This window comes from Caenorhabditis elegans, chromosome V, assembly GCF_000002985.6.
Source record: "Caenorhabditis elegans chromosome V".
NCBI classification, from domain to species: domain Eukaryota; kingdom Metazoa; phylum Nematoda; class Chromadorea; order Rhabditida; family Rhabditidae; genus Caenorhabditis; species Caenorhabditis elegans.
The window spans coordinates 14,048,754-14,071,230 of NC_003283.11; the positions used below are offsets into that span (position 1 = coordinate 14,048,754).

The window sequence follows — 22,477 nt, forward strand, 5'->3', positions numbered from 1 at the left end:
ATCAAAAGGTTGGAAAATAAAAACTTGTTCGCCATTGAATATACTTATTAAAAATGTTGCCCCCTAATTTGTTGCCCCCAGGGAGAGTTCAAATGTTGCCCCCTTTTTTGTTGCCCCTAGGGAGAGTTGGCCTCCTTCGTGTCTGCAGAGGCGAAAATGGGTGATGCGGTTTCCATCGTGAGAGCTGAGAGAGATCTGCATGCTACTACACGTCTCTTCTTGTCGACAGGTGAGCCAAATCTTCAAAAAAAATCTAAAATTACTGGCCGGAAAATTGCAAAATTACTTTGAACTCAGTTTCCGTTTCGAAGCTCATAGTTTCCAGCTCAGATCCAGGATCATGTTTTTCTGAGAAATGAAGCGCTAATTCCTTCCTTGTCTTGAAGAAAGTACAGTTTTCCACAGGGCATTTGTACCTTCCTCCTGGTTTCTGAGTTGGTTGGGCTCGAACTGTAGCTACTGAAGAAACAAGCGATTTTTCCGTCGATTTGGGTAGCTGGATTCTCTGAAAAATTGTTCTGAAACTGATCAAATTGTCATAATTGAAACGTAATTACTTATATTTAATGTTTTAAATTTTCAGATAGAATACCTTGGGAGGAGGCGAGACCATTGTGGGCGACGTTGTAGCAAGAGTGATTGTCGAAGGATCGATGGGCTTCTTCCTGTGCTTCTGGTTCATATGGTTCTTCAAGCCTTTCTCTGTTGGAATAACTAGTTCGCATACGGGACACTTCCACGCTCCACTGCCTTTTGTCGTCAAGGATTTACCTTCTTTTCTCTGAATTCGGAATTGATCAACTTCAGCCTCACTCGCATTATGCACTTCCCGAAGGTGTCGATACACATTGGTAGTCTTCTTAGATTCGTAAGTTGGACATTTTGGGCATTTTGTCATGAATGACATGATGATAAAAAGTTTCAAAATTACAAAAAGTTGCCTTTTATAGTGAGTTTCAGTGCTCATTTTCCCATGACCTACTTTTTCAGGACTTTTCTCTAATTATCTCAATTTCCAATTGTCTCTAGTACGACCCCCTATAACGTTCCCACGCTTCGAAATGTTTTTAAAAAAATTCTACGAAAATCGGGATTTTTCAATAGTAAAACTCATGTAGAAATCCGAAAATTCAGTCTTTCCTAGGTTTATAAATGGAAAAATTTCAGATCGTCCACCACGTCCGCCATCTTCATCAGCTTCTTCGTCTCCAGCTCCTGGATCTGCCAGAAAACCCTATTTTTTTCTCTATGTCAGTTTAATTGATGTTTAATTCCGAAAAGTCAGCCTTCCCTAGGTTTTTAAATTGAAACATTTAATTTAATTTATTTATTCACTATTTCTTGCCTTGAAAATTAAGAGCAAAATGAGGAATAAAAATGAGATGAGGTAAGAAATGTGAATGATAAGGTGACACGATTGGAACATGTCCGAGGTCAGATGATACAAATGATTTCCAAGAAAAGTTGATGAGAAAAAAATAATAAAAAAATAAAAAAATAAAAAAATATGACATCATGTACAAATGAGTGAGGAAATGAGATCATACATAAGATTCAAGAGGGAGGCAAGAAATGCGCTTGGAGAACGTATAGCCTGACACTGGCACCGGGAAATGTTTTGTTACTAAATTCCATATTGTAAGATGTGTGTGGAGAAAACTGTTGTTATTTGTTTTGCCTATTGCAGTCATTTGATATGGAAACCGGGGAGATTTGGAATTTTTAAGATAGAGGGCTAGATTTGGAAAATGATATTTGCCGGTTATTATGTTGTGGAATGTTTTCAATATAAGGAAGACTCGTCTGTGCTTCAAGGACTGCTGGTTTGACTGATTGAGGCGATGCTCATATGAATCGTATTGAGTTTTACATTTCTTGAAAACATGCCTAGAAAAGTAACGTAGGGGCTGCTCTAATTTTTTGGTCAGGGAAGCAGATTTAGGATGATAAATTTCACATCCGTATTCCAGAATTGGTCTAATATAAGTATTAAATAATTTGAAGTAGAACATCATATTAAGAGAGCGGAAGTTTTTGAGTATTTGGCGGCATTTAAACATTGCTGCATTTACTTTGACTAGAATGTGTTTTTCATAAGCTAATTGATCATCGACCCATATGCCAAGATCACAGGCTTTAGAACAACATTCAATATTTTGTCCGTTTACATAATATTTATATTTTGGGTTTTTCTTACCAACATGAAGTACCTTTGTTTTATTTTCGGCTAGCTTGAGCTGCCAAATTTTACACCAGTTTTCAATTATTTTTATAGATGACCGCAAGCTTTGACAGTTATTGCTGAAAAGTTTGAGGTCGTCGGCAAATGCAATAACGTGAACATCAGGGGGGAATAGATCAAGAAGGTCATTTATATAGACCAAAAAAAGAAAGGGTCCAGTGACAGTGCCTTGTAGGACACCAGAAGAGTTCTTGAAGGAAGAATTTGACAAGGAATCACCAATTTTCACTTTTGAGACGCGATCTGATATAAAGGCTTTAAACCACAAGCAAATGTTATCATCGAAACCGAAGTTTCTCAATTTGCATAAAAGAAGCTCGTGTGGCACCGAATCGAACGCCTTAGCGAAATCGAAAAGGATAATATCAACAAACTGATTGGGTACCGAAAGAATTTTATGGTAATTAGATGAAGCATTTAGGTGGGCAGTTATACACGATCTATTGTTTAAGAATCCAAACTGAAATTTGGATATCTTATGGGAGAATGTTTTCCTGGTAGGATTTAATACTATTCTTTCGAATAATCTGGACAATGGATGAGTCAAGGCTATGGGCCTATAGTTTTTGGGGTCACTACTGTTGCCCTTTTTGTGTACAGGTATCACAATTGAGGTTTTCCAGCAGGATGGGAATGAATTCGTAGTTATGAATTCTTTAAAAATTAGAGATAAAGGAATAGAAATGGAATCGCAGCACTTTTTTAAAATAAAAAAATTTATGTTGTCAAGGGAATAACCTATTTTGGGTTTTAGTTTAAGAATGGTACTCGCGATAGTTAATGGCGATGTATCTACTGGGGACGGTGTGCTCTCACAGGAAGGAAAAGTTGGGAAGGGTGGATCATGAGTAACAAAACTTTTTGAAAACTCTTTAACTAATACTTCCGCCATTTCAATCGGTTTATCAACATTATTATTGTCTACAGAGAAATGAGTGAGAGAACTGGAAGGCTTTATACGATTTCTAATGTAAGAGAATAGACTTTTAGAGTTCTTAGAGTGAATTAATTTATTTTCAAAAGCCATATTTTTCTTTTTGAGGAATTTTAATCTTGATTTAACTCTCTTTTTCAAAACTGAGGATTCAGTGTCTGGGTGATGCTTACGAAGTTTTCTGTATAATTTCCTACCTGTAACTTTTGGACTTTGAACTCTTAATGTTGGATATTGGGGAGTGAAATCAGAGATAAGCTCATTAAAAATGTTGAGAAAATGATTAAGCTTAGAATCAGGTGGAGCAAAGAATGATAGCTGTTTAGGCCAATTGTATGACACCATGTATCCATTGAGGTTGAAAAAATCACATTTTCTGAAATTCATAAAAGACTTGGGAGGGGCAGAATGAGCAGGAGTGGGCTGGGGGAGAGATAAGGAGAAGAAAATGGAAATATGATCTGAGTTTATAAATGGAGTACCCGGTTTTAAATTTTGTAAAACACCGGAATTATTTGTAAATATGAGATCAAGAAACGTGCCACTGTTTAATTTGGAAAACCGAGTCGGAAAATTTACCATTTGTGCCAGATCATGAAATTTCATCCAATTATAGAAATACTCAGAGCCCGTGGGAAGAAAATTTGAATTCCACTTGGTGTTTGCAAAATTGAAATCACCGAGGAGGACATAAGTATAGGAGGGGCAGTCGAGAAGCTGGTTTAGATTTTTAAAGAGCTCAGCGGTTCTACTTGCGGTAGTGGATGGGGGCGGTATATCAGTATAAATCTAGTTTTGGATTGCTTATGGTCTAATGCCAGAATTTGACAAAAATGCGAGAGATAAAAGGAAGGTGCAATTGAGACAGGCGTAAGAGCCCATTTTTTATGAAAAAACACAGCAGTACCTCCGCCGCATTTTTTGGATGGCACTCAAGCCGATCAGATCTTATGCAGGTATAGTGAGGTGAAGAGCATGAGAAATCAGTAAAAGCATTACTTAGAAATGTTTCGGTAACAAACAAGATGTCTAAACTATTAGAGGCTACGAACTTATGGACAAATTCAAGTTTTTCAAGCGATGCAATGGAACGAGCATTAGCCTACATGCAATTAACCAGCTTGGGCTTTGAAACACAGACGAGAGCCGCCTTTGAGTTATGTTTAAGTTTTGTATTTAATTGTGATGTTTGTTGTGTTGGGATGTCATTTGAAAGAGGCGTTAAATCATTCAGTGTCAGGCGGCCGTCTCCCTATGCGGCGAGAGGGATTGAAATTGGGTTCATCGGAAAAGGACGAGGATAGATCAGGTCCACAATTTCAAGATCCCGGATAACGTGCGCAATGCAGCCCGCAGCCTGGTTCGCTTCGTAGGCCTCCTTACGGAGTTCACGAAGCGCGACAAGCTCGAGGGGAGTCAAGTCCCTACGCGCACGGATGGGTCGAGGAGATTGCGGAATAGAGGAAAAGTTGCGCCAATTTTTATAGAAACCAGTAAGAAATTCATCGCGAAGGGATTCAGAATTGAAACGAACTTTAGTTGGCCGGGAAATGATTTTGGAATTTTTGGTAGCAACTCTAAAAACTTCAGTGGGAACAGGGAGAGAGAATTCAAGGGAGAAAGATTTAACCAGATTAAAATCGGAACTAACTTGATCCGGGTTTTTCGCATCGGGCAGGTTTTCCAGAACAGCTAGATTCGATTTCTTCTCAAAGGAATGAGCAGTAGATACCAGATTAATCGATTCGACAACTTTCTTCAGCACAGGGTTCTTCTTCATCACCGAGGAATATAGATCACGATTCGCTGGCTTCTGATTGTAGACATTGCTGTTTGAAAGAATTGACGGTTCAGTAGAGGGGCATTTCAGATATTCCATCACCACCAACACCTTCATCCACTTCTTCGCCTGGAACGACGGGATTTTCTACAAAAATCGGATTTTTTCTCTATGTCAGTTTAATTGATGTATAATTCCGAAAAGTCAGTCTTTCCTAGGTTTTTAAATTGAAACATTTCAGATATTCCATCACCACCAATACCTTCATCCACTTCTTCGCCTGGAACGACGGGATTTTCTACAAAAATCGGATTTTTTCTCTATGTCAGTTTAATTGATGTATAATTCCGAAAAGTCAGTCTTTCCTAGGTTTTTAAATTGAAACATTTCAGATATTCCATCACCACCAACACCTTCATCCACTTCTTCGCCTGGAACGACGGGATTTTCTACAAAAATCGGATTTTTTCTCTATGTCAGTTTAATTGATGTATAATTCCGAAAATTCAGTCTTTCCTAGGTTTTTAAATTGAAACATTTCAGATCGTCCACCACGTCCACCATCTTCATCAGCTTCTTCGTCTCCAGCTCCTGGATCTGCCAAAACCCCTATTTTTTTTTCTTGGTCAGTCAGATTTATGTAAAAATCCGAAAAGTCAGCCTTCCCTAGGTTTTTAAATTAAAACATTTCAGATATTTCATCACCACCAACATCTTCATCAACTTCTTCATCTCGAACTCCTGGATTTCCTACAAAAATCGGATTTTTTTCTCTTGGTCAGTCAGATTTATGTAAAAGTCCGAAAATTCAGTCTCCCCTAGGTTTTTAAATTGGAAAATTTTCAGATAGTCCACCTCCACCGCCTTCTTCATCCACTTCTTCGTCTCGAACTCCTGGATTTTGCAGAAAAGGGCGACCCACCTCCACTGCACAAAATGCGTCCGCTCTCTTAATAACTTTGTTAATATTTATTTTTTTTAAGTTTAATTATAATAAAGTGAATAATATTAATAATAAATTTTCCAATTTATAAACGTATTATATTGTCTTCTCAATGCACTGATGATGTGTAGAGTTCTGCTGATTTTCGATTCCTGAAAAAAAACAGGCTACGAATGTTTCCAAGTCGACTTGAATATTGTCTTTTTTCCCAGCTTTTTCCGAGGAGTGGCCCTCATGATATTTTGTAGTCTTATCTGTGATTTTTGGAATGTGAAAAAAATTTATTTTTTTTCAAGAATTTAATTTTAATTTTTTTTTTCAGCATTTTTGGTTAAAAATTTTCTTCCAAAATTTACAAATTCAGTGCGAAACGATCAATTTTCCATACAAAAATATTGGAGGCATGAAAAAACTAAATTTGAATGCGCGCGAAAAAAGTGTTCAATGGAGCGCGTTTACTCGTCGAGCATTTCGGGAACGATAATTTGAAGTCTGTCTCGAAAAATTACAAAATCATGTGACATTGTTAAAAGAAAATTAGGTGCTTGTTGTCCGTATGGAGTACACGGCTGCGTGGCCGATATTTCTTCGGCCACCATGCGGCGAAAGACCACAGGGCAGACGCAACGCAGACAAACATACAAAATTATCACAAGATTTGGAATTTCTTCTGATTTACATTTAAATTACCAGCCGCTGACCGTGCCTCCGGCGCCGCCAACAACTGGATCACAGCGCCTCAAATCGGGAGAGAACAACGAAAAAAGTGGTTTTGGCGCGGGAGCGCGTTTGCTGCAGACGTCGCACGAATTGGAATTAATGTGTAGCAAAACAGTAAAATATCGCGTTTTTGCTGGATTTTAGGGATTTTAAAGCAATTTTCAACATGCGGGACCGCCCAGAGACTGTTCGCGATGCGATTTACTTCATTTTAATATAAATTTTTCCCCAAATAAGCTCGAAATGAGCTCTGAATTTCGGCGAATCTGAAAATTTTTTTTGACCAAAAACAGAATTTTGCAAATAAAAATTGATTTTAGAGCAATTTATTGCATAAATATTCCATTAGAATTTTTACTAATAGTTTGAATCTTTTTAAAGAGTTTTAGTCATTAATTTGACTGATAACACAGAAAAATGATTTTTCTTTACAACGAAATCGATAAAAAAGTAAAGCAACATTTATCAAGGGAAATCTTGCACAATTGGTTAAAAACTTTTATGAAATCCAAGATTTCACTAGAATAAAGCTACAAATTAATCAAAATCACTAAAAATACAAATAATTCTGATCAAATTTCAATGTTCCAATCTACCAATGGATCTATGCCACGCCAAATTTCTTATGTAAGTGTTGTCTCCAATTTTCCTTAAAAAATGACTCAACTACTCACATAAATGATCAAATTAACATTTTTTACAAGTTTGGTGTTATATTTTCTTTTCCTTAATAAGAAACCATCAGGTTCTTCCTACTCTCTACGGCTCTAGATACCTTAACTTCGACAACTCCTATCTTTTCGGAGAGGCGAGATATCAACAAGTGATCAACTGAAAACTTGTTGAGCACATCAAAAACTATAATATTCAATTTAACCTACGTTTTTATCTTTCAAGATGGGGGAGTTAGACTTACATTTGTATTGCATACTTTTTGTTATTCTACTGGCTGCTCTAACTCCCTCATCTTAAGAGATAAACGCATGATTTGAATTAATTATTATAGTTTTTGATATGTTCTACAATTTCTTAGTTAATCACTTTTTGATATCTTGCCTCTCTGAGGAGATAGGAGTTGTCGAAGTTACAGTATCTATAGCTATACGCATATGAAGAATCATATGGATTCTCATCATGCTATACTACTTATCATCTGCTTTTTGTGGGAAACAATGATTCAAAAATGTTTTTTCAAATGATCAAACAAGTTGTGATTTGATCTGAACATTTAGAGTTGGTTTAGTGAAGATCAGCTGTCAACTAAACAGTTTCCGTTGATGTGGGCATTTTTGAACAATTTCAAGACGTGAAACCGTGTTATTTCTATCAAGCTGACGTTTAAAAATTGGAATCAAACATATTAATGCTTGAAAAAATTTGTTTCGCGTAGAAATTTTGTCATAGAGTTAACTTGTTCTAGTCGGTACGAAAATCAATGATAAATCAACCAAATCTTGAATTTGTTCAATAAAATGTTTTTTAAAACTTTTTTAAAGCAATAATAATCTCAATATTTAATTATTTTTTCCAAATTTCATCTTGAAAACTCGAATAATCGCGAAATTTCGTCTGAAACTCATTTAATACCGTAAAAGTGTGCAAGCGCGCTCCGTTGGACTTTCCAATTCTCGATTTTCTTAACTCTCCCGATTTGAGGCGCTGTGTGGATCCATTTAAAATACTTGACAAATTACTTCATTAAATCATTCAAAAAGTCTCATCAAAGTGTTTTTACTGCAGTAAAATAAAATTTGAAACACATAAAATGTTTTTGGATATCTTTATTTTGAATTGAAACAAAAACAAAACTTAGAAAACATTACAGTGCATTTTTTTTTCCACTTTCACGACATTAAAGGAGGGCGCATTTTTCGAAATGGTCTCGCCACGCGCTTCAAAAATCAACGGACGGCGCGTGGCGAGATCATTCCGCTTAAATGCGACCCCCTTAAAGTCGCAGAAGTGGAAAAATTACACTGTATCAGGAATAAAAAATCCGCAAACCTTTAAAATCTTTCTGAAATGTTCTGATGTTTTTGGAAAGTTTTGAAAATTTGATAAGTAAATGTTTAAAAGTCTTTGGAATACTCCCGTAGCAAACAGAATAAAAAATCCTACACCGCGACAATGTCCTCACTCACCCTAACTCAATACCGCTTCCAAAGCTAAAAGCTCAAACTTTCTCAAACCACAGTTATTCTACAGTACCCCTACAGTACTGCTACAGTACCTCGACATTATACCCCACCAACTTCCAGCTCAATACCTCTTCAAAAGCTATAATTCAAAATTTCCCAAACTACAGTACCCCTACAATAATCCTACAGTACCCCTACAGTACTACTACAGTACCTTGACATTATCTCCTCTAACTCCCAATCCAATACATCTTTAGAAGCCAAAAATTCAAATTTTCCCAAACTACAGTAACCCTACCGTATACCTACCTACATCAGGCGGTTTTCAGGATTTTTGCTTCAAAACGGCTTCCTCGTCTTCGAAATGTCAGAAACTCGACCCGACAATAGATCTGTTCATTTTGCGAGAGTAAGTTTTATATTTTTGAAAAAAGCAATTACAAAATATTATATCCGCGGCATTTTCCAACGGTTATCTGACTTTTTTTTTCAGTTGAGTACTGACGATTCTCTTGACGACGAAACGGATGATCAAATGTGAGCTCACTTTTTCCTGAAAAAAAAATTATTTTAAAAAGTTCCCGAGAAGCTGAAAATAATGTTCCACTTTATAATTTGATTTTTAAATTAAATTTTCAGTGATGCCAGGGAAAAATGTCTCAAAAAGATCTCAATTCTAAAGAAATGTCTGCAAATTCAATCTCATGGCGCCGAAAATAGTCCAATCAATTGTTGAATTATCACTTGGTAAATTTGAAAAATTAGATTTTAAAAGTGAAAATCATAATTTCAGCGAACGATCTTCCACCGAAATTCGCTGAAGAAGCAGCAACAATTCTTGCAAATTATATCAAAGATGCCGGGTTTTACAAGAAAAGGAGACTTGCCGAGAAGGTAATAACTCCAGAACCGTGACTAATAATTAATGCTGGAAAGCACAAAAATATCAATACTAGGTCATTAATTTTCGAGCGAATACAAAAATAATTCATCCATTCAAATTTTTAGTTGCAAAATTGGAAAAATTTAGAAAATCATATATTTTTTAATTTCAGTTTTTTTTTGGAATTTTTGGCAAAATACCGCCCTAGTAAACTTAATATCAAAATTTTCAGATTTCCAAATTCGATTTCAACACAAAATGTCTAATTATACGTCATATTCGATTAGTCGGTGTCGATCAATTTCCAGTTGATATTTGCCTTTCAAGAGCTAGTAGACGTGGAACTATAAAAGATGGAATTATGAGATTCAAGAAGCCTAGCGAGTTGTCTCTGTAGATTAAGCCATTACATGAAGCTTATTTTCAGAATGTAAACAAGCAATGGCTCATGGAGATAATAAATATGGTCGTCTTGGTATTGGATCGAATGATGAATCGGTTTCCAAGTGGCAGCATATCAAAATATCAGGAGAAGTAAGCTGAATAAATTTCATTAAATTCTAAAAACTCAATTTATAGATTCTCCGTGTCCACATTGGACCTTGTCACACTATTTTCGAATTGGCAAGTGGTGAATTATACGGATGTGGAAAAGCTTCAAATTTCTTAGAAGGTCCAGTTGATCCAGAATTGAATATTAATACTCCCGTCAAGTTGCAGTATTATACAGCCAATCCGATGGTAAGAAATTGAAAAAGTTGTAGAATTTTTTAAAACCAATAAGATTTTATAAAAATTCAAAATTGAGAAAAATTCTTCGATTTTTTTTTAAAGAGAAAACCAAAAAATCTCCGAAACACTTTATTTAAAAAATAACCAACAAATAAATTTTTTCCAAAAAGTTATCTATTCAGAAAATATATAACTACTCAAATAAAAGCTGTCAACGTTTTTTTCGAAATAAAATTTGCAAAAAAAAGTACTTTCCAGGTGCGCACAAAAATCATATTAACACCTGATTCTACCGAATTTATGGACTACAATGTTCTATCTAGTCTGATTATTGGACGATGCGAATCAAATTCAAATATTCGTTCATCTGGTGATAACTGGAAAATTCGAACAAAAAGAGAAGCGTTGGAAGAAATTCAAGTTTTGAAGGAAATTACAACGAAACGAGTTTTAGTTTCAGCATATGACGATGAAATGAATTTGCATTTTGAACGATTTGTGAGTTTGTCGAAAACGATTTGAACAGACTAACTTTTGACACGATTGTGTTTAAAAATTTCGCGACCATGTGTCGATTTACGCAGCTCGTGTACACCTCAAGGAGAAGTGTGCAATTTTTCTTGCTAAACTAAGAAATTGAAACATCGAGAAACGAAAATCGGTAACCAAAAATTTCCGGTTTTTCAATTTATCCGTTTGGTTCAAAAACCCGGACCGGATCAACAAAGAAGTCAAAAACGCACTCTTCTCCTCAAGGAGTACACGAGCTTCGTAAATCGACACTTGGCGATCCTTTATATTATGAGCCAGATTGGAAGCAAAACTGCCACAAAAAATTTGGACTAAAAAATAACAAAAGTCGGCATTTTCTCTGCTCAAAACTAGACGATAATTTTTTTGTGAAGCATCTTTTAAAATCAAAATTTTGTAACAAATCAGTTTTTGGTTAGTTTTCGAGCACAAAAATATTTCAAATAACTTTACCAACTTCTTTTTCTTTAGATCAACGTTCGTGATGACTGCCAATGGGTCAGTTCAGACGGGAAACAAAAGGAAATTGTGTTCATTAGTGATGGGTTCCGTGTGGATTCGGAAACATTTTGGAAAAACTACACAATTTATACAAACGGGACGATTTGTGCATTCGCTGACAATAATATATACAGTGGAAAACTTGTATTATCAAAAGAAGGTGTAAATAGTTCTGACGAAGATAGTGACGATGAAGAATATGATGATGATATGTTTGATGAGAATATGAGAAACCGGGAATCTTTTAAATCATTGATTGAAAGAAATGGAGTTTTGGTGGCATTTATGAGTGAACGTATTATGACTTTTTCATTTGATGGACTCGCTATGTCGCCTAATGGTGAATCTATGTTCGTTTGGGTAAGACATGTTTAAGTTGGAAAATTGATTTAAACAACACACGCTCCGCCCCCAAACGCTGGGTCTCGTTGTGGCAGCAAAACCCGCAATTTTAAACACTTTCAATTATTTTTTCTGAGTTAGTTTGCTTTCAAGCATTTTGCAACTTTTTTCCGTCGTTTTGAATGTTTTTTCTTTAAAAAACTTCGACCAAAAACTAGAATTTTATTTCTCCAAAAAAGCAGAGAAAATTAATTTTTTTAAACTATAAAGCATAGAAAAAAAACGAAAGTGTTTGATTATGAGCTTCATTTCATCAATTTCAACATAAAAACAATTAAAAAAAAACGGAAAATGCTTGAAAATCTGCTTCTTCCCCAAGTTTGGGCCTTTTCAGCTTCTTACCCAACTGTTGCCAACTTCTAACCAAGCGTATGCCCAAGTCTTACCCAACTTCAACATATTTAAAATAGAAGAATTTCAATGTAAATGAAAGAATTCACAGGGAAGCTTGTCCCTTCAAAGGCAAATTCTAAATATTTTTCTCTGATGGCTAACATTATTTTTTAAAAATGTACGAAAAAAATTTGATTTTTATTGCCATTTTGTCTAAGACTTCGGCACAACGGGAAATGCGATCAAAGTTCAACACACAGGTATAAATTGGCTAAGAAATAGGCAAAACTTGGGTAAGACTTGGGTAAGACTTGGGCGGGACGACGAGGCAGTCGACGACTTTTTTCATTTTTGAGGCGGCGCCCAACTCTTGCCCAAGGTTTACCCAAGTCTTGCCTACTCCTTATAAATGTTTTTATTTTTTGGGCAAGGCTTGGGTAAGAAGTTGCGAAGCCATGGGTAGGAAGCTGGCGGCAAACGCCGAGCATAGAGCGCGATTACCGATCAACTTCAAAAGACACAGTTTAAACTTTGAATTCTGCGCTCTCATTAGAGTGAAAACTGAGATATTTTCAGTTTTCGAATTAAAATTGTATTTTTTAAAAATAAAAATAAATATTTGTTTCAGTCGAAATTCCCCGTCAATAAACAAGTGAAAAACTATCGTCCATCTGGGAAATCAAGTCCTTTCCTGTGCTCAAAAACTACGCCGAACTCTAAAATCAATGACGTCACTTCACTTTCGGACATTTTGAATTCAGTTTCTGAAACACCAATCTCATTACTCAATACACTATACAGAGATAATGGTAAGCTAGAAAAATAACAATCGAACACAAATGACTATTTTCAGCTTATCCTCGATTTCCCGAGCACATCCAAGTTCTTTTGGCGTTGAGACATTTTCTAAGAATCGATGGAAATACTGGAATTCCGTTGGTTTTGGCAAGTAATCTTCAAGATGATGGAAATATTAATAAACAAAAAATGAGAAAAGAAATGCGTGCAGCATTGGATATTAGCTTCAAAATTCCAATTCTTACTGTCAAAGCAAATTGGAGCATTGAGCAGAAAAAGCAGAGAAAGGCGGAAGTGTTCGTTTTTTTCTTGTGATTACGAAAAGGCTTGATACAAACTTTCAAGCTTGCTCATATTCAAAGATGGAAAGATTTTCCAAAATCTTTAGCATGACCATGTGTCGATTTACACAGCTTGTGTACTCCTTGAATTTTATTTGATTTTGCAGTTTTTGGCAAACTAGTTTTAGACAAATTTCTTGTTTGTATTTCCAAATTGACATATTTACTGTTGAAAAAGTACATATTCTTGTCTCTCATAGATTTTAATAGAAACTAAAACCTCTGAATCAGAAATTGAAATGGTACATACAAATACAATTAGCAAAAACGGTCCAAAATCAAGAACTTAAGAAACAGCAAAATCGTATCGCATATTTCGCCTCGGGGACTGCACGAGCTGCGTAAATTGACGCATGACAAAAAAAATACGGTACCGGGTCTCGACACGGCAAGTTTTCTTAAATGTGAAAGCCTTTAAGGAGTACTGTAGGTCCTAACTTTTTCTTTTATTTTCAATAATTTATTTAGAAAAAATTAATTTTCAGAAGACGCAAGGAAAACTTTTTAAAAAATCGAAGAAAATTCGGCTACAGTACTCCTTAACGGCACATATACTTTCACATTTAAGAAAATTGGCCGTGTCGAGACCCGATATCATATTTTTTAAATAAAGTAAAAAAGTAATGGCTTTGTTTTTCAAATTTTAGGTAGAGGACAAATCACAAAAATTTTCCTCGAAATCCGAACAAGAAAAATTCAAAAATTCAAAAATTTCCTCTCACTACTACTTACTACTAAAGTAACATTTACTAAAGTAACAGTGAACAAATCTGAAAATTTTTAAAGAAATTTTTAAAGCTAAAATCCAAGAATTTAAAAAAGACAGCATTTATTTTATAATAGAATTTTCAGAAGAGAAAAGTCAGAATTATATTTGAATGAACTAATCAAAGATGTGTCCGCTCTTATGGAGAAATTGAACACAGTTCCATTGAAATATCGAGCAAATGGATTGGAAGTTGAATTTGCGAAATAGTAAGTTATTTTATAATTTTCCGTTGATTAATTCCACTTTACAGCATCAATGATATATTTTGTGTTTCCTTCGATCCACCAGGAGAAACCGATGAAGTTACTATAAAATCTGAAAACTGCCTGACTCCTCAAACAACAGGCGAAAAAATGTTCAAGCTTGGACATTGTGAAAGAGCATTGAATGAGAGGGTTAAAGAGGGCGATATCGATGGAAATGAGCCCAGATTCAAGCTTATTCGAGTAAGATTGTATGGAAAATTACGTTTTATTGAAAACGATTAATTTCAGGTCGAAGCTGTTCAAATTCTGACGGATCGAGGTGTATTTGTTAGTGGAGTTGAATCCAAATTTCAGACGTTTTCCGATGAAGTTACCGAATTTCGAATTAAATGTTTTGATGAAGCTTTGCTAAACCATATTGATGAAAATTATGTGTTGAATTTGAATGTGGTAAGATCTAGTTGAAAAAGAAACTTTACCACATTTTTTTAATTGAAAATTAGGGTAAAAATGTTGAAATTCACTCAGATTTATCTGAAAATGAAATTTTTTCCAGCTGAAACATTGGAAAAGGTGTTCATGAATTACTCCAACTGTAGGGCCATTTTTGAGATTTTTCTCCAATCAGCTGATAGCTGATAGGAGTATTATTTCAAGATTAATTAAATATTTAATTTTCAATATTTTTGCACCACCTTTTAATTTAAAAATTTAAAAACAATGTATGGTGCACTAGACCATTTTGTAGAAGTGTCGAATTTCCTCTGTTACACGGTCTTGACACGACAAATTTTAGTTGAATTCTAAAATGTGTGCGCCTTTAAATCATACTGTACATTAAAACTCTCGTAGCTACAGAATTTTCATCGTTTTGAAATAATTTTTGTTTAATGTTTTATAGCTCATGAGTATACTTTTTTTTAACTTTTGATAATTTTAATGATAATATGAAAAATTGCGTCTATTGTTCTACAGCGGTTTGAAAACTGTTTAAAATTTATATAAGAGTAATTTGGGAAATTGGTTCAAATTCTGAAAAACCTTTTAAAAAACGCGAAAGAATGAGAAATTCAATACTCAATTGTTCACTTTTTTCTGAATTTTCTTTTTGAATTCTCTCCAAAATTAGAAGCCACACCTTTTCCCAACCAATCAGCGAGTTCGAGCTCCACCCACTCCACCTGATTGGTTCAGAAGTGGGCAGAGCGAATCGTTGATTGGTCTTAAGATTTTTGCCGAAATAGTAAAAATTGTGTTTTTAAGTTAAATCTATCTCAATTTTTTCCGTTTTTTTTTTGGGTATTTCTAATTCTTAGGCAATATAGAGGTATTTTAAACCAAGATCTCAGCCACCTTCATTTTTCAAATTCGAGTGCTGATTTGTAATTTTAAAAAACATTATTTATAATTCCGATTTCTAGGCATACCTTCACCATGAGAACACAACCAAGTTTATTGAAGCGATGGATTCATTTTTCTTGATTCGGGAAGATTTTTATTATTTGGATAGTTTGAAATGGTAAGATCTTTACTTAAATCCCTTAATTTCTTCTTCTTGTTTTTTTTTTCAATTTCAGAAATATTGGAATTGAAGCTGCGACGTCATCACTCCCACAAAACGAAAAATACACCATCAAATGTCTGGATGGTGTAACTGTAACAGCTCCAAAAGTGCTCTTTGAAATTTATTCAGAGTACGACGCGGGACGAAGAAGACACTCGGAAACTGTCGGAGATGATCCAAATAAACTTGAGCTCAGCTTTTCGTCGGCAGCGTTGAAACTTGCATTGGATTGTCTAATTGATACTCGAATATTCTATGCAGCCAGTATGGAATTGGTGAGTTGAAGAATGAGACGAAGATCTTTCGATATACCCTATTTACGATTCTGATACTGAATATTAATTTGAAAGAATTCAAAAAAATCTCTGATTTCAAATTAATATTTTTGAATTTTTGAAAATCCGAAAATCCATTGGTTACCTAATTTTTGATATTTGGTATCAAGAACATAATAGGGTCTATAGAAAAATTTTTGTCCGAGCCGTTAATCCTCCTTCAAATTTGAATTAATGTGTCCTATTTATGTTTCTTTCTAGAAAATGGAAGTCTACACGATGGCCACATATTGCATTTTCTCGCAGATCAAGCCGGAGCTTTTAGAAATGATCGTTCTTACAGGTTTGGAGGAATGAGAAATACGTTTTTGTTTTTATTTTTTGGGCAAGGCTTGGGTAAGAAGTTGCGAAGTCTTGGGTAGGAAGCTGGCGGCAAACGCCGAGTAGGTAGGCGCGAGGTACATAGATACATAAGAAATGTAGTAGGTATGGCATTTGCGTCGCGCCTAGGCTCTATTCCATTTGACACCCTCTTCCCCCCAACTTGACCTCCCGGGCTATAGCTGGTCCAACTGGTCATTTTACTTATTTGTCCACACATCTTTTTTCTACTTTTTTTTTATCTTAAGGTGTAGCTCTTTCTTGTGACAAATAAACAATTATTATTATCACGAGGGAAACCTTTTTTTTCAATTTTGGCAAATTTCTCGTTTTCAGTCCGCATAGAAGTACTAGGCTATTCAATTTTTACTATGTAAAGTTGAGAAAAATATTCGATTACATTGAAAATTATGTAAAAATCGCGGCGAAAAAATTCAGACCAAAAACAAAAAAAAACATTATCAATTCAGTTCATCGTATAATTACATAAATATTTAGCTGAAGAGCAACACTACAAACACATCAGTTACCTCGTCTGGAATCAACCTGAAGAAATGATTGAACTCATCGCAAAACATAGACCGGATATGATTATAATGTGGAAAAATATTCCAATTCGTGACAATTATTTAATGACTTTGAATTTGTAAGCCAAAAACCTTCTCTTACATAATAATTTATGATTGATAATTTTTAGAATAGTTCAAAAATTGAAAGGCAACTACGACACGTTCAAACTCATCCTTGGAGCGAACCTGCCAATTATGGCTTCGAAAGATGAATTTGTGAATGGAAAACAGAAAGTAAATCCGAATATCATTCTGAAATTTTTATCTCATGAAGAAAAAGACAAGGATGTCAAGTGGGAGCTGATGGTTAGTTCGAGAAAAAAGAGTTTACGGTCAATTGAATGTATTTTCAGAAGACAATTCAGTCATGGGACAACGAGAACGCTAAAGGAAGAAAGAGACCGTTTGATTTCCCGTTCACTCTTGGTTTTGATTCTTAAATAATTATTTTTTAAGATATCATTCTGATTCGACTTTCTATGACGGTTTTCTTTTTTTATATTTTAATTTATTAGGTTGGCAAGAAAGTCCTGTCCTATTTTTCAATCACTTATTTCTCGTAGCAAACTAAAACAAGAAATCAGTAATATGCTTCATCATGAGCAAGAAAATCCGGCCAACGTTTGGGTAACTTTTGGATTTCTTGCCTGTAAAATGCAGCGGGTAGGGTTTCAAAGTATTGCATCAGTTCCACTATGAGATTTTTTCGTGTTGTGAAGGCTCTACCTTGAAGGGCACGAGTCTGATAGAAGAAAAGCTAATAATCATTTGGAGGAATGTCAGGAGAACACGGTAGCTGAGAGAGAACCGCTCATCCATATTTTGTCACTTCCTACATCACTTGTTTTAAAGCATGTGGTTGAGCGTTTTAATGTTGGGAATATACTTTCTTATACTGTAAGGCTGAGAAATCGACTGTTTTCTTTAAACTCCATAGTTGTCTTGAGTAGGTCTCTCCGGTAATAAATTCACCCTTAGATAACAGCTCCCTAAATATGGGGCCGGTCAGTCACAGAGAGCATACTTTTTTTTGGGTGAAGGCCGAGTTTCGGAACATACTGTGGGGTTTGTCCTTCTCCAATCCACTGGGCTCGTCTGTGATGGTTAGCGTACTACACCCACTTTCCGTTTCTAGTAATGAGCTGGTCCAAACAACGGCCACCGCCGTGGAGAGTGAGGAGATTACATGAAACATCAACTCGGTGGTTAAGGTTGGCAAGGGTCAAATCAAGAGGTACAAATGGACCAAAAATTTTACTCATGCCGAGCAATTTCAAGCCATCTGTTATAGAGTTATGAACGACCTCAAGCGCGCTTGCAAGCTTACGGGTGGGTTTAAACGGATCCGATTCAACACTGGCTTTTACTGCATTCAAATCCAACTCATGTGGTCTTTTGAGCATTCCTTTTCATTCAAAGAAAAGTTGATATTTCCGAAACGATTGAACCATCTCTGTATGGTTTTATACGAGGGAGCAGGTCTATCATAAATTTTCATCAGAAGAGTTTTTGAATCCTTCATTGTGTTGTGCGCCAAGAGAATGTATAACAGAACATGCCGAAGATGAATTGAGGTAGGTATATTTATCGCAAGAGAACTTGAACTAAGAGAGAGGGAGAGAAGTTGGGGGGGGGGGGGGGGGGGGATAATTACTGCAAATACTTTTTTCTGCTTATCAAACATTAGGAGCCAATAAACACCAAAATTGATATTCAGCCCACAAGGACAAAACAAAAAATTAGGACAGGACTTTCTTGCCAACCTAATACTTTTCTTGCCGACTTTTTATTTCCGTTGGTTAAGCTTTACGATATGTAGTATTTAGGTGCACGAATGTTTTAATAAAACTTTTTGTGAAGTCTTTTAAATTTGTTCTATGATTATCATTCAAAGTGGAAGAACTTTCAATGGTTTTAATTCAAAAGTCAAAAGTTAAATCGATAATTTCTCGAAAATCGCATTAAAAACGTGAGCTTTAACTTTGTAACACGTTGCTCTCGTTTTTTATTTTTCCTAAAAATCGACGCAGATCTGTCGAGAATTTTCGCAAAATTCAATCATTCCCCGATTGAACGGACGAAGTGAAGTGTTCTACAACGTCTCGAGCTCTTCGTGCAAGCAAGTATTCAATACTAAAATGGTGAGTTGTTCATGATGGTCTGCAAAGGTAACCATGCAGGCAGGCATACGGTCGGCAGAGATTCAAGCGCGTGTTGTAAGCCGGTAGGAAGGCAGCGTTGAGGTAGGTACGGTCGAAGGCGCGCAAATCGGTAGCAATAAAATGAATACGTAGATAGGTAAACCCTTGAGGAGTTTGGCATACGCGTTGGTAACAAGCGTTGGTTTGGTAACGTTGGTATGAGGTAGGAGGAGTGCGTGCAGGTAGGCATGAAGTGAATATGTATACTGGTATGAAATAGGCACGTGTACAGGCCCGCATGAGGTAGGCACGTAGGGATGTCGTAGGCATCCGCAGAGACAGGCTAGAGAAAACTTTCTCTTCTTTAAGTTGAATAAACTCAATTCAAAACCCAAAAATAGATGTACATATGTAGATAGATAGGCGTGGAATGAATCAGGTAGGTACACAAGTAGGCACATAGGCAAGCATCAAATGATCACAATATTTGGTGTGAGGAAGACGCGTGTGCAACATGAGGTAGGAAAGTAGAACTTGTGGTAGGGGCATGTACATAAACAGGCGTCAAAAAGGCATTTTGGCAGGTTTAAGGCTTGTGTGTAGGCGGAAGTATAATCGAAGGCACGCAAGAATGAAGCAGTAAGATAGGAAGGCAAGTAGCTACACATGAGTGAAATACGTAGGTGTGTGCGTAAGGAGACAAGTACAAACAGGCATGCATGCAGGCGGAAGAAGGTACTACTTTCCCATCATAAACTCATATTTTTCAGCGAGGAAAACATTTTCTCACATTTCTCTGCTTCCTTGTTTTTGTCAACTGGACGCATGCCTCTGGGGAGTCCATTTCTTTTTTCGCATACGAGGGTAATGTCGCGTAAGTCGATTGTTGCTTGCCTTTAATGAAAAATTCGCAGTGACTTCAAATAAAAGGGCCAGAAGAGATATTCTAAGTTTTCCATAGTCTGCTGAATGAATTAGTACTCTAATCTCCACTGACTATAGCCGGATTGTGGAAGAAATGGTTTACTATATAAATATTATTAAAACCAGAATAAATTGAAATTCAATAAAAGAGTTCAGTTCACGTTTAGGACTTATCTTGAACTTAATGGCCACGTCGATAAAAATAATGCCAATTTCTTGTGTAGTTGATACATGATACAGTAGATACATAAAAAAACAATTACTGATTTGAGGAAAATTATTAGGGTTTGAAGTTGATGAAATTTGGATATGACAAGCAATACGACAAGAAACAAGCAGACAACTTTAGTTCGTTAAGCATTTTTGATTTTAACTATTATATTTTCTTGAGACAACAAATTAGTGTAAAAAAAGACGTTTTCCCTGCTCAACCGTTAGCATGTATCAGTATCAATTTTCAGTGTGAAATGTAGTAAGTATCTACCGGTAGATCATCGTCAAAACTTTACTATCACTCACGCACGGATTCTTCAAGTTGAAAAGGCAGGAGACAAGGATTTCAAGGTAACTCTGTGAATATGAAGTTTATAGTTCTTTTTCGGAAATTGTTTAAATTTTTAAATTTTAGTCTAATGAAGTCTTTCACATTTTTGTACTTCACGACATTCTCTGAAAAACTTTAAACCTCAAATGTTTTTCTTTCAGATTGTTGGAAACATTTTGTGTAATTTTGACAAAAGGGACACAAAGCATAGATATATAGACTTCCAACTAAAATGCGACGTCTCAAACAAGGTACTTCTTTTTTCTGTTATTTTAAAGCAAGTTAACTATGCTCATAATGTTTGGCATCGGGGGCTGACCAATTTGTCGACATTACAAAATAATTTGTTTAATTTCTGCAGTCATTTGTCATTCTCAGAAACGCGCCTCAAGTTTTCAAAATTACTTTTTTGATTCTCGTCATTTTCATTTTTACGAAATTTTACCTAAAAAAGAATAAATAATTTTTAAAAAAAGTAAATGCTAAGAATATCCAACGTCTTCTTTAGAAACTGTTCGTTTTTCGAAAATTATTGACACTTTTATTTGTAGTGTAGGCCCAAGTCTTCATAATTATTTATCATACCCTACAGTATACCTCATACCTTACCTTATTTTATCCACAACTTTTCATTTCTTTACTTTTTTCATAAGTTCTTTTCTAAAAAGAACATTTTTATAGCTGATATGAAAATGCGTGAAATTGTCAGTATTACGTGAAGACATAGACAATACGTTCCCCCATTTTTTTCCTGCGTGGAAAACTTACAAATTATTTAAAGTTGTACATAATTTTCGATATCTTGTCAGTTCTAGGTTAAAGTGAGGATAACAGTTTTTATCCTCTTAAAGGCTTACTCTATAGTCACAATATTTAATTCTTTTTTTTCTGTCCAATTATAATTGTTGTCTGCATTTAAAAAAAGCAAGAATGCTGAAATTGTATTTTTCAGAAAAGAAACATCGATCTCAATGACGAATTGACATTCGTGACTGTTTCAGTTGCTCCAACGAAGCACATGATGTCCTCTCAAATTGAATATCGTTATCAAGAAAGAGTGATGCAAATGTTCAAAAACGGCTTTACGGATCCAACCAAAATTGCTGAACAAAGTTTCACCCACGACAATAATCTTCTGATAGGCGTGATAAAATACAATGACGGAAAGGAATATAAGTAAGTATATCTTTAAATCCGTAATGATTTTATGAGATTATTGATTTTGCTTCAAAACCACACCCGACCCCTACCGGCAGCAACAGGTCCGATCGATAAGAGAACTTTGCAAAATAACTATTATTGTTGGTGATAGGGCTGTTATGAGTGTCGTCTAGAGCTGGAAAACCGGACGATCAGATTTTTTTGTCTTTTTCCTGAATACCCGGTTTTCAGACAATTGTTTGGGACGTCGATTGAAAAAGAGGCAATAAAAACCACACCCGTGCCTGTATTTTTTGTGCTGAACAGGGCAAGAACTTTTTCAAAAACAAAAAAACAAAAAATCATATTTGCTAGTCCCGAAAATACGACACGAGAAAACTAAAAAGTATAGTACTACTTGTATGTCTACTTCTTCTAACTTAACAATTCTGATAATTGTTAATGTAATTTCAGGCATAGAATGGATAACTGCTTTGATGCATACCCGGATAGCATTATTTCTAATCATGGCATATACGTTGCTACCATTAACAACAAACCCGATACTATCAAATGGACTCGAATGTACTTTGATCCAAATGGCGTTGGTGAACATATCATTTTGGAATAGCATGAACTTGTGAATTTATTGAATGAAAATAGTTTTGATGTTTTTGTTTTCTTTT

At 35.4% G+C, this 22,477-nt stretch overlaps 5 protein-coding genes and 1 pseudogene across 6 annotated transcripts; 4 read left to right on the forward strand and 2 right to left on the reverse strand.

Annotated features, from left to right (window-relative positions):
* Positions 1 to 63: 63 nt before the first annotated feature.
* On the reverse strand, positions 64 to 907 carry F58D12.5 (C2H2-type domain-containing protein; the record flags this gene model as incomplete). The annotated part of the gene is made up of 3 exons (NM_001269623.1): positions 64 to 240; positions 287 to 505; positions 593 to 907. 3 exons carry the CDS (start codon positions 905 to 907, stop codon positions 64 to 66), a joined length of 711 nt encoding a protein of 236 aa, NP_001256552.1.
* On the forward strand, positions 821 to 5,910 carry F58D12.1 (uncharacterized protein; the record flags this gene model as incomplete). Its single annotated transcript, NM_001356753.1, has 5 exons — positions 821 to 868; positions 1,168 to 1,250; positions 5,500 to 5,581; positions 5,650 to 5,733; positions 5,803 to 5,910. The coding sequence occupies 5 exons, from the start codon at positions 821 to 823 to the stop codon at positions 5,908 to 5,910; spliced, it is 405 nt and encodes a 134-aa protein (NP_001343571.1).
* On the reverse strand, positions 1,542 to 4,956 carry F58D12.2 (annotated as a pseudogene). The gene has a single exon. A coding segment is annotated over exon 1 (3,415 nt).
* A 3,176-nt stretch (positions 5,911 to 9,086) lies between the features above and the next one.
* F58D12.3 (SWIB domain-containing protein) lies at positions 9,087 to 15,776 on the forward strand (the record flags this gene model as incomplete). The annotated part of the gene is made up of 15 exons (NM_074090.7): positions 9,087 to 9,166; positions 9,251 to 9,294; positions 9,397 to 9,504; positions 9,551 to 9,651; positions 9,873 to 10,020; positions 10,068 to 10,174; positions 10,220 to 10,381; positions 10,631 to 10,870; positions 11,375 to 11,764; positions 12,768 to 12,948; positions 12,993 to 13,233; positions 14,131 to 14,253; positions 14,298 to 14,493; positions 14,542 to 14,703; positions 15,675 to 15,776. The coding sequence occupies exons 3-15, from the start codon at positions 9,462 to 9,464 to the stop codon at positions 15,774 to 15,776; spliced, it is 2,196 nt and encodes a 731-aa protein (NP_506491.4). The 5' UTR covers positions 9,087 to 9,166; positions 9,251 to 9,294; positions 9,397 to 9,461.
* Positions 15,777 to 15,968: 192 nt separating this feature from the next.
* D1086.21 (Response regulator) lies at positions 15,969 to 17,482 on the forward strand (the record flags this gene model as incomplete). Its single annotated transcript, NM_001368473.2, has 5 exons — positions 15,969 to 16,092; positions 16,354 to 16,435; positions 16,972 to 17,119; positions 17,171 to 17,348; positions 17,396 to 17,482. Exons 1-5 carry the CDS (start codon positions 16,084 to 16,086, stop codon positions 17,480 to 17,482), a joined length of 504 nt encoding a protein of 167 aa, NP_001355519.1. The 5' UTR covers positions 15,969 to 16,083.
* Positions 17,483 to 19,112: 1,630 nt separating this feature from the next.
* D1086.17 (TransThyretin-Related family domain) lies at positions 19,113 to 22,462 on the forward strand. The gene is made up of 6 exons (NM_001129424.4): positions 19,113 to 19,183; positions 19,954 to 20,057; positions 20,569 to 20,671; positions 20,813 to 20,902; positions 21,604 to 21,827; positions 22,266 to 22,462. The coding sequence occupies exons 1-6, from the start codon at positions 19,181 to 19,183 to the stop codon at positions 22,420 to 22,422; spliced, it is 681 nt and encodes a 226-aa protein (NP_001122896.1). The 5' UTR covers positions 19,113 to 19,180; the 3' UTR covers positions 22,423 to 22,462.
* Positions 22,463 to 22,477: the final 15 nt, after the last annotated feature.